General features: G+C 47.6%; 1 protein-coding gene across 2 annotated transcripts in view; it reads left to right on the top strand.

Annotated features, from left to right (window-relative positions):
* The first annotated feature begins 2590 nt into the window (after positions 1–2590).
* CD2 (CD2 molecule) overlaps positions 2591–9720 on the top strand; it is a 29199-nt gene continuing 22069 nt past the window's right edge. For both annotated transcript variants that reach the window (XR_007155007.1, XM_047872442.1), the window contains exons 1-3: positions 2591–2717; positions 2839–3141; positions 7167–7400. Coding sequence is in view for 1 of the 2 variants with exons in the window: in XM_047872442.1 (XP_047728398.1) it covers positions 2666–2717; positions 2839–3141; positions 7167–7400 (589 nt within the window). In the remaining variant the exon portion in view is untranslated. The remainder of the gene's footprint in view (positions 2718–2838; positions 3142–7166; positions 7401–9720) is intronic.

Genomic DNA, 9720 nt, shown 5'->3' with positions numbered 1-9720 from the left:
TTCTCATCAGCCTCCTCGAAATCGAAGTCTTGAAGGAGGAACACTGTTAAAAGGGCAGCAGCATCCTTCTGGACTTTTTTCCCCAGTGCATCCACTAATTGCAATATATAATATGATGTAATGTAGTATAATTCTCACTGTTATGTCTACTTCATTCTACTTTAACCTTGATGCCGAATTTCATAAGATGAATATATTGTAATTTTAGTTGTTTGCCAGTTTCTACTATAAAAAAAAAACACGCTACAACAAACATCCTTGAACAGAATTTTTGCACATTTATGTAAATATCTGTGTAAGACAGATTTCTCAAATTAAAATTACTCGGTAAGGGGCGCCTGGGTGGCGCAGTCGGTTAAGCGTCCGACTTCAGCCAGGTCACGATCTCACGGTCCGTGAGTTCGAGCCCCGCGTCGGGCTCTGGGCTGATGGCTCAGAGGCTGGAGCCTGTTTCCGATTCTGTGTCTCCCTCTCTCTCTGCCCTTCCCCCCGTTCATGCTCTGTCTCTCTCTGTCCCAAAAATAAATAAACGTTGAAAAAAAAATTAAAAAAAAAAAATAAAAAATAATAATAATAAAATTACTCGGTAAAAAAATATATATATTTTGAAGTTGGCAGATATTGCCAAATTTCATTCCCCACGAAGTATGGATGTGTACTCCCTTCAATATCGTACAAAGATGCATGTTTCTCCTATACTCTTGACAATAATGTAAATTATTACCTTTTCCAATGTTGCCAATCTGGTGGTGATAATGGTATTTCATGGCTATGTTAGATGTCCCGTCATGTGCTTGGCATTTCTTCTATTAAGCATTTCTTCTATAAACTGCTCTTTTGTATCCTTGCCCAATTAAAAAAACTTGAGTTTTTCTTTTCTTATTAACGGGAAACATTTCTAGATCTTGGATATTAATAATTTTTCGTATATGTGGCAAATATTTTCCAGCATGGTTTTTCATGTTGTCCATCTTTTTGCCTATAAATAAATGTCACTTTTTAAAAATGTTTATTTTCGGGGCGCCTGGGTGGCACAGTCGGTTAAGCGTCCGACTTCAGCCAGGTCACGATCTTGCGGTCCGTGAGTTCGAGCCCCGCGTCGGGCTCTGGGCTGATGGCTCAGAGCCTGGAGCCTGTTTCCAATTCTGTGTCTCCCTCTCTCTCTGCCCTTCCCCCGTTCATGCTCTGTCTCTCTCTGTCCCAAAAATAAATAAACGTTGAAAAAAAAATTTTTTTTAATGTTTATTTTCGAGAGAGGAAGAAAGCATGTGGGGGGGGGTGCAGAGGGAGAGGGGGCTAGAGGATGCAAAGCAGGCTCTGTGCTGTAAATGTTCTGTGTAGGTTTCCTTTTACCCAGTGGTTGAGAACCATTGCTTTGACTTAATTTCATTTCCTGGGCAATTTTCTCAGAGATAATATTCATATTTGTGCCTAAATTTTAAAAAAAGCAAGGGGCGCCTGGGTGGCTCGGTCGGTTAAGCATCCGACTTCAGCTCAGGTCATGATCTCACGGTCCGTGAGTTCGAGCCCCGCGTCGGGCTCTGTGCTGACCGCTCAGAGCCTGGAGCCTGTTTCGGATTCTGTGTCTCCCTCTCTCTCTGCCCCTCCCCTGTTCATGCTTTCTCTCTGTCTCAAAAATAAATAAATATTTTTTAAAAATTTAAAAAAGCAAGCAAGCATAGTCTTAAAATTTTTACTCACTCTATCCTAAGGAGCCAAAAACTAGACACTTACTTTGGAAATCCGTCATCGGGTGTCCCTTTTCTCTGTGGCTGGCTCTCTCGGTGCATTTTTTTTCTGTGTGCATCTATCAGTGCATCACTTTGTTTCTCTCCCTGACTCGCAAATTTCTTCCCTCTTCCTGAATCCTCTCTCACTTTTCCTTTTCTCTTTTTTAACCATCTGTAGTGTTAGCCGTCGTAAATGTTCTGAATGATTCGTTCTGGTTGTTTGATGGTATTATTCCACAGACTCTACGCATTGTTGTTTGTTTGGGAACAAGTTTTTATTTACCTAACTGAATTTCAACAGAGTTGTAAAATGTCTGCTAAACATAAGCTCTGGGGGATTTCAAGTCTCTGCAGGCGAGACTCGGCTTATATTTCTTTCTAATCACAAAGAATTTTAGGATGTAAAAATACGTCTTTCGAGCACGAGAAAAACATCCATTGTCATACTTTCACACGCATACGTTTCCCAATGCTTTTAATCGTAAGATACAGGTGTGTGCGATGATACTCAGGAACATTTACCTGTATTTTTATGTGATCTTGCTAGAGGCCATGTAGCAGAATGGGTAGAATGGTTAGGTTTGAATCCTTGGTAACCAAAGCGGAATCCCGGGCGGTTTACTTAGCCTCCTGGTTCCTTTTGTCTTTGAGGGGGCTAGGAAAACCCACCCAAGGTTTTTGTGAGGATTAAAATGTGGTAAGAAGACCTGTACCCATACAGACATACCTGCTTTGGTAAAGGAGCACATCAGCAGGGTTGGTATGTGCGCGCATGTGTGTGTGTGTGTGTGTGTGTGTGTGTGTGATTGCTGCAGTAGAAGAAGCAAAAAAGAGAGGCACGTGGTTTGGTTCTCAGAGGGTGGATTCCACTGGTCTTACTTCAGTTCCTTTTGCAGGAAGAGCTCAGAATCACAACAAGGAAACTAATCCCAAAGATGAGCCTCGCATGTCAAATCTTCCTTCTGATTTTCGTCTTTCCCATCCAAGGTAAGGTGGCGTGGGTCTCCACTGGGCGACCTTGGGGCGAGTGTTAGAGTCGAAGAGGTCAGAGCCCAGCTTTCTCTGGCAGGGAGTCTCAAGATCTCAGTAACTGTCTTGCTTTTTATAGGTGCAGCTCCTGCAAATGATGATATCGTCTGGGGTACCCTGGGTCAGGACATCAACCTGGACATTCTTGATTCTCAAATGATTAATATAGATGATATACACTGGGAAAAAGGCAAAAAGAAGGTGGCGAGGTTCCAAATTAGCAACAAGCCTAAGAATCCAGATGAAAAATATAATGTGTCAATGAATGGAACTCTGAAAATTAAACATCTGATGCTAGAAGACTGCGATACCTACAAGGTAGTTATATACGATAAGGATGGAAAGAATGTGTTGGAAAAAACATTTCAGCTGAAGATTCAAGGTAAGTCTTTATTCCCTAAATTCCTTCATCTCAGCATGGGTGCTGTTTAGTAAGTAGGGGAATAGCATTTAGGGACCGGCCCGGCCTGACCTTGGCCTTGGGCGAGCTCTAAAAAAAAAAAAAAAAAATCTAATGCCTCTCTCCCAGCTCAGTGAGGGCTCCAGTCCTGTGGAAAAGATGAGGTCCACACGTGTGGAAGTCCACGGGGGAGAGATCCTCACCTCTATTTGCCTAAAACGCTCCCTTCAGAGGTTACGGGGATGTAGAACTGAGTGTCCAACCCAGATTAAGGCGGCATCAATCAGGAGGAGGGGAGCACGCGGGCAGAAGAAAACAGCGGTCATTCCAGGTGGCTCGTGAAGGAGCAAGCGGGGTGTGGGGCAGGCTAACTGGAGAGTACTGGGTCTTCCATCGGGAGAGCCGTTTGAAGCCAGGATGCCCTGAAGGAGTCGTTCTAAGCCCTAAAGGGCTGGAAGCGATGAATTTAAAGATGAACGGCCCGCCCGTGTTTGAGATCTACTCAACAGGAGAGCGATCAGAAGCAGAAGTTAACTCTTGCTGCTCTCTGTAGAAGGTACGCCAGGGGTGGCTGGCTGTGTGTGGTGGGCCGGGAGGGCTGGTGTGCATGTTGACGATGAGCCAGGGAGCTGCTGCTATAATCCGAGTGAGGTGAGAAGGAGCTGGCTGGTGATTCGTAACTCAGGCTGCCTGTTAGAGTCAACTGAGGTGCTAGGAAAGGTTACCAGTGCCTAGGTCCCAGCCCGGACCAATCAAATCCGAACTCCCTGGCATGGGGCCGGGGCATCAGCAGGTGTTCGAGCACCCCAGCTGACTCATGGGCAGCCAAAGCACGACCACTGGCCTCGATAAAGGGTGCCTGTAAATGAGGAAGCAGGGTACACGGGGGTGGGGGGGGGGGGGCGGGGAAGGATGGGCAAGATGGTCTGGGTACAGCAGACAAGGAAGAGAAAGTGAAATTGAATGACACTCAAGTTGAAAGTCCAGGAGACCCTCGGCAGGGGGAGGGGCGCAATAGGAGGAAGAGAAGCTTGGGGAGAAAGACAGGAACTCCAGCAACAGCATGAGCCAGAGTTTCAGAGGGCAAATAAATCAATATTTCTGTGCTTCGCACAGGAATTGTCGCCAGAGACAGGGTTCCTTCCCTAGGATCACCCTCCGGCCTGTTCCCAGCCCCCACTCTAGCAATCCCAGATGGGTCAGCCCCCTGCAAATGACAACTTTCCATACCCTAGTTCTGCAACCCCGAACGGAGAGGATATTCCAGAAATGGGGTGAGACTAAGAACAGAGCCGGAAGGGGCCTCTGCTTCCGGGCCCTGGGAACACAGCTCTCCTGACTCCTGTCCATATGGGCTCAAGTGTCCTCTGCTGAACATGAGCCTTACACGTGTGTCTCATCTAGTAACGCAGTGATGATGGCTTATCAACTAGGCATCAGGTGCCCTGCTACGTGATCCTGTTTAAGGTTCCCGGCAATGCGGACAGCATCCTCTTATCCAGAGGGAATCAGGAGCAACTTGTCCGAAGTCTCACAGTTTGACAGGAGCAGAGTCAGGGTGCAAGTTCAGAGCTTCTCTTAACAAGGATGGTGACATTCCCCCCCTCCCCCCGCCCTCCGCCAAACAGCTTTATTGAGATAGAATTCACATACCAGAAATTCACCCTTTTAAAAGTGTACAATTCAATGGCTTTTGGTATATTCAGTTAGGCAACTAGCTCACAACTGATTGTAGAATGTGTTCATTACCCAAAAATAACCCCCACTCTCCTTGGCCAAAAGACAGAGATCTTTCCATGACACGACTGGTGCCTGCTGAGTGAGTGAGTGTGTGTGTATGTGTGTGTGTGTGTGTGTGTGTGAGTGTCACACGGCATCTTAATTCAGCTTGTGGTCTGGTCCTCATTACTTGCAACATGGCCTTGGGCAAATTCTCCGCCTGCTCTGAGCCTGATTTGTGTAATAATAACTCCATGGGATATTCAATGAGATAACTGAGCAAAGGTGCTGGACAGCACTGGGACCCAATACCCATTTGCTCAGTGCTGATGCCCTACCCCAACCCTGTTTCTTCACGCATCTATAGTTTCAGTTTCCTTGAGGAGGCTGCTGCCTCTGGCTAAAGAGGCATCAGAAGTTCTCTTAAAAGAGAGCTTAGGGGAGAACTAATAAATCCTAGCAACCTGGATCTAGGGAGTTCTCATCTATGTGATGTGCCCCCACTGGATCCAGCCATGCCTCTTCCGGGAAGCTACTTACAGAGAGGACATTTACAAAGACGTGGCTCCAAGAACCTGCTCATCGCTGTGTGGTTTACGTTAGTGAAAAGCTGGAAAGGGTCACAAAGTCCCCAGCAGTTACAAACTTCTTCATTAAATTAAGACACCTCATTTAAAAAGATGGGGAGATGAATATTTCTTGATGTTCAGAAAGGAAAGAATTTCATAACCGATCATCAGTAAGGAGGGCCAAAAGCAGACTACAAAATCATACGATCCAGTTTTAGTTTTTAAAACATTATGTGTACGTGTGTTACGTATCGAAAGCATCTATTGACTCTGGCTAGTAGAATTACACGCGATTTTTCAATCCTGAAACATGTTACTGTAGCTGATCAAGTTTTACAGTGATTAGATGTTACTGTTAATAGAAAGAAGATTCTTTCCATTTTGAAAAGGCAAATAGACACCTTGACTTGACCCCTAGACTCTTCACTGCCCCTGCCTTGTAGGCCCTCCATCCTGTTCATTCTGGACCCCAAAGAATCTTGGGATGGGAAGAAAAGTTCATTTCTGCATACCTATCTACTAGAGCAGAAATGAAATTTGATGGGAACGTGCACAGAGAAGATACGTTGCCTGGGAGGCAGGGAGGGAGGGGTCATTGAAAAAGCAGCCATCTGGCTGCATAACGGATGGAGAGAAATTGAGTGAGAAAGGTGGTTAAGTCTGGGAAAAGAGAGTAAGGGTAAGAACAAGAACAGACGAGAAGAAGGAGGAGGTCAGACAGCTAAGAAGTGGTGACATTAGGATTTGGACCAGCCCTGTGTGAAGCCAAGGGCTTTTTCTTTCATGACACAGCCTTGGAATATTGTTGTGTCAGAAAAAGAGAGGCAAGGAGTTGATGATTATGAGGGGCTGGTGCCCACTCACCCCAGAACTTGAGCTGCACACCCGGCCCTCTCCTCCCAGGACCTGGTGGATGGATGGGAGTAGGGTCTGTTTGTGACCAAGGTCCCAGACCACACATGTAACGACACCTCCAGGGTAGGGTTCCTGGCTGCATGGAAGCATTGCCCCCCTCAAGTTTTGGGGATCAAGACATGCTAACTGTCTTATCCATGCTCCTGAACTTGGGCTTAGAAGAGTGAGCTCCTCCCGTTATCTGCCATTTATTAGTGGGTGCCCTTAGATCACCATTGAACCTCTCAGGGCTTTGGGGATATCCACTGTCAATGGCAAGAAAAATCAGCCTCTTCTCTTTGTTAGGATTAAGTGACATCATGTATGTGAAAACATTTTGAGGTATAAAATAGCACATAAACATTTGACAGGATGCATTTTTTTTCCTGCTCATATGATGTATCTATGAACGTCATACAAAAATTGTTCCGAGTGTGCTGTACAAAAAAAATAAAAATGGAGGCGCCTGGGTGGCTCAGTCAGTTGAGCATCCGACTTCGGCTCAGGTCATGATCTCGCAGTTCATGAGTCTGAGCCCGCATCGGGCTCTGTGCTGACAGCTCAGAGCCTGGAGCCTGCCTCCGATTCTGTGTCTCCCTCTCGCTCTGCCCCTCCCCCACTCATGCTCTGTCTCTCTCTGTCAAAAATAAAATAAACATTAAAAAAAATTCTTTAAATAAAAATGATTTGCAACAATAGCTAGTGGTCTCGGAAATCGTCTCCTGGTCCCAGACTAACTCCATTCCCCCCTCCATAAATAAGTATGTCAGTTAAAACCAGAAAATGGACTACTATGAATTGGATCTTTTTTTTTTTTTTTTCCAGAGAAGGTCTCAACGCCTAACATCGACTGGAATTGTATCAACAAAACCCTGGTCTGTAAGATATCAAATGGAACAGACCCTGAATTAAAACTGTACGTAAATGGGACCAGTATCAAGCCCGTTTCTTCGAAGTTCAGCACATACAGGTTTATAAACAAGCAGAAGATATTAGTCAACTGCACGGCAGAAAACAAAGTCAGCAAGGAAAGCGACGTGAAGATGATCACTTGTTCAGGTGCGTGGCAAGCACTGGTCAGACATCCCAAGCTCATTTGGCAAACACAGCCTGTCAGGTCTGGGGCAGAGACTCGCTCTGGGGCACGGGGGACTGGGCTGGGAGGCAGCCCTTTGAAAACACACCTCTTCCTTCTGGAAACCTTCAAGGGAAGCCTTGAAGGAGAGAGGGGTGTGGTGTTCTTGGGCATCCGTCCATGGAGCACAATTTAACGTCGGGCAATCGAAAAGATCCTCTGAAGGAACTGTCGAGGTTTATCTCATGCAAACCCCCATTTCCCAGAGAGGTCAACTGACTTGCTCGAGGTCCCTCAGCTAGTCAGTGACCAGGATTGTGACTCCCAGGGTAATGATGGAGAAGGGAGCAAAAAAAGATTACTTTGTACAAGGGAGATGGGCAGTACTTCCTACCAGGAGCAAAGGTAGAAGAGCCGTAGAAACCCAGAAGTTAGGGGGGTACGGGGAGAGGACACGCTCACGGCCAGGGAGGACGGCGGACACAGTGAGGCGAAGCTCCTCCCACCACAGAGCTGACAGCCCCGTGTGGTGTCAGCACCAGGAAGTCCTGAAACTCTAAGAGTTTAAACTCTTCTCCAGGGTCCCCAGCTTGACATGACCCCCGGAAGTAATTCTTGAGAGGCAGCCTGTGGTAGTGGGAGCTCTGGGGACCAGGAGCCTGGACTTCTAGTATGGGTCTGTCCGAATTTAGCAAGATTACCTCGTCAGAGCTCCCCCACCCCCACCCCCATCTCTGGGCTTCTGTCACCTGGTCCACAAAGAGAATGAGCGCCATGAGCTCCGAAAGTCTCTTCTTCTGGTGTCCTGTGAGTACCTTTCCCGTGCTGTCTGGTTAACCCCTCCGACACTGAACACACACAAAAATAGTTAATTGGCCAGACGCCCTGAGTTTCTACAGGGACTATGGCTGGTTAGCTACCTCTGGAAACAGCCCCGAACCGGTATGAAGTCAGAAGTGAGGCTTTTTCATATACACTTTCAATTAGTTATCTGTTGCTGCATAACAGATTACTTTTGTTAGTGGCTTGCAATGACAGTTCCTGTCTCCCAGTGTCTGTGAGTCATGAGTCTGGGAATGACTTTGCTGGCTGGTTCTGGCTCAGTCTTCTGTGAGGCCGCAGTCAAGACACCGGCAGGGACCACAGTCATGTCAGTCAGGCCCAGGCTTGGTGCGGGGAGGGTCCACGTCCAGGCTCGTTCACGTGGACCGTTGGGCCGCCTCACAATATGGCTGCTAGCTTCCCTCCTTGCTGGCTAAGAGAGAAAGTACCCGGGACCAAAGCCACAGTCTATTTGTAACTTCACCTCAGGAGACATATCCCATCACTTCTGCTGTGTTTTGTTCTTCAGAAGCAACTCAGTAAGCCCAGCCCACATGCATAGGAGGGGACTGCACAGAGATGGGAATACCCGGAGGTGGGGGGTTGTGGGGGCCAGCTTAGAGTCTGCCCACCACATGCTTAGACCAGCATCACTTCACTCTTCACGTTGGTCCCCAGCCATGGCTCCACGCCCCCCTGCCCCCTGATCACTGAGGCTCCCTGCGTGAATCTATCCATCCCTTCTTGACTTCACAACCTCTTTTCCCCCTTCCAGGAGGCCCCTGATCAGAGCTGACCCACTTAGCAAATACAAAAGACAGTATAAGTATCTTCTAAGTGCTTCATGGGACATACTTATGCTAAAACTTATCCATTGTTTATCCAAAATTCAAATGAACCTGGGTGTCCTGTGTTTTATCGGGCAACCCTGCTCTTCATGTTTATTTTAGCCAGAGCCCACGAGTATAGACATGTGTGTGCATCAGGGATGGAGGGAGTCAGGAAGGGACTCGGGAGAAGCCAAGGCTCAAAGGTGGGACCTTCGTGTCCCTTCCTCTGTGGTGCAGAGCAGACGCCAGTCCGAGGAAGGGCCGAGAAAGAGACAGGCAGAACACCTTGGGAGGGCCGGGGGAGGTGCAGGTACCCTCAAAGGGATCACTTTCAAGGGCCAAGCCAGAGGGGGGCAAGGACAAGAGTAACCATTTGGCTCAGCAGAGGTGAGCCTGTCCTCGAAACCAAAACCCTGAGGGAGGAGCAGGTTTGGAGGCAGAAGAAGGACCCCATCACAGGAACGTAGGGGCACATCATCTCCAGGAGGGCACACAGGAAGCCGAACGCTTGGATTCAGAGACGGAGAGGGTGTGGTTTTAAATGATGGAGCCATGGCCGCCTCTGAGACAAGCTGGAAGGTTCCCTGTGGAGAGCACCCCAGGTGCCTCGGAGGGCCACGCCGGACAGGCCTGCCAGCGGGCGGTGTGAGGC

Source organism: Prionailurus viverrinus, chromosome C1 (genome assembly GCF_022837055.1).
Source record: "Prionailurus viverrinus isolate Anna chromosome C1, UM_Priviv_1.0, whole genome shotgun sequence".
Taxonomy (NCBI): domain Eukaryota; kingdom Metazoa; phylum Chordata; class Mammalia; order Carnivora; family Felidae; genus Prionailurus; species Prionailurus viverrinus.
The sequence above is the reverse complement of the archived record's forward strand: the minus strand, read 5'-3'. Positions and strand labels throughout refer to the sequence as shown.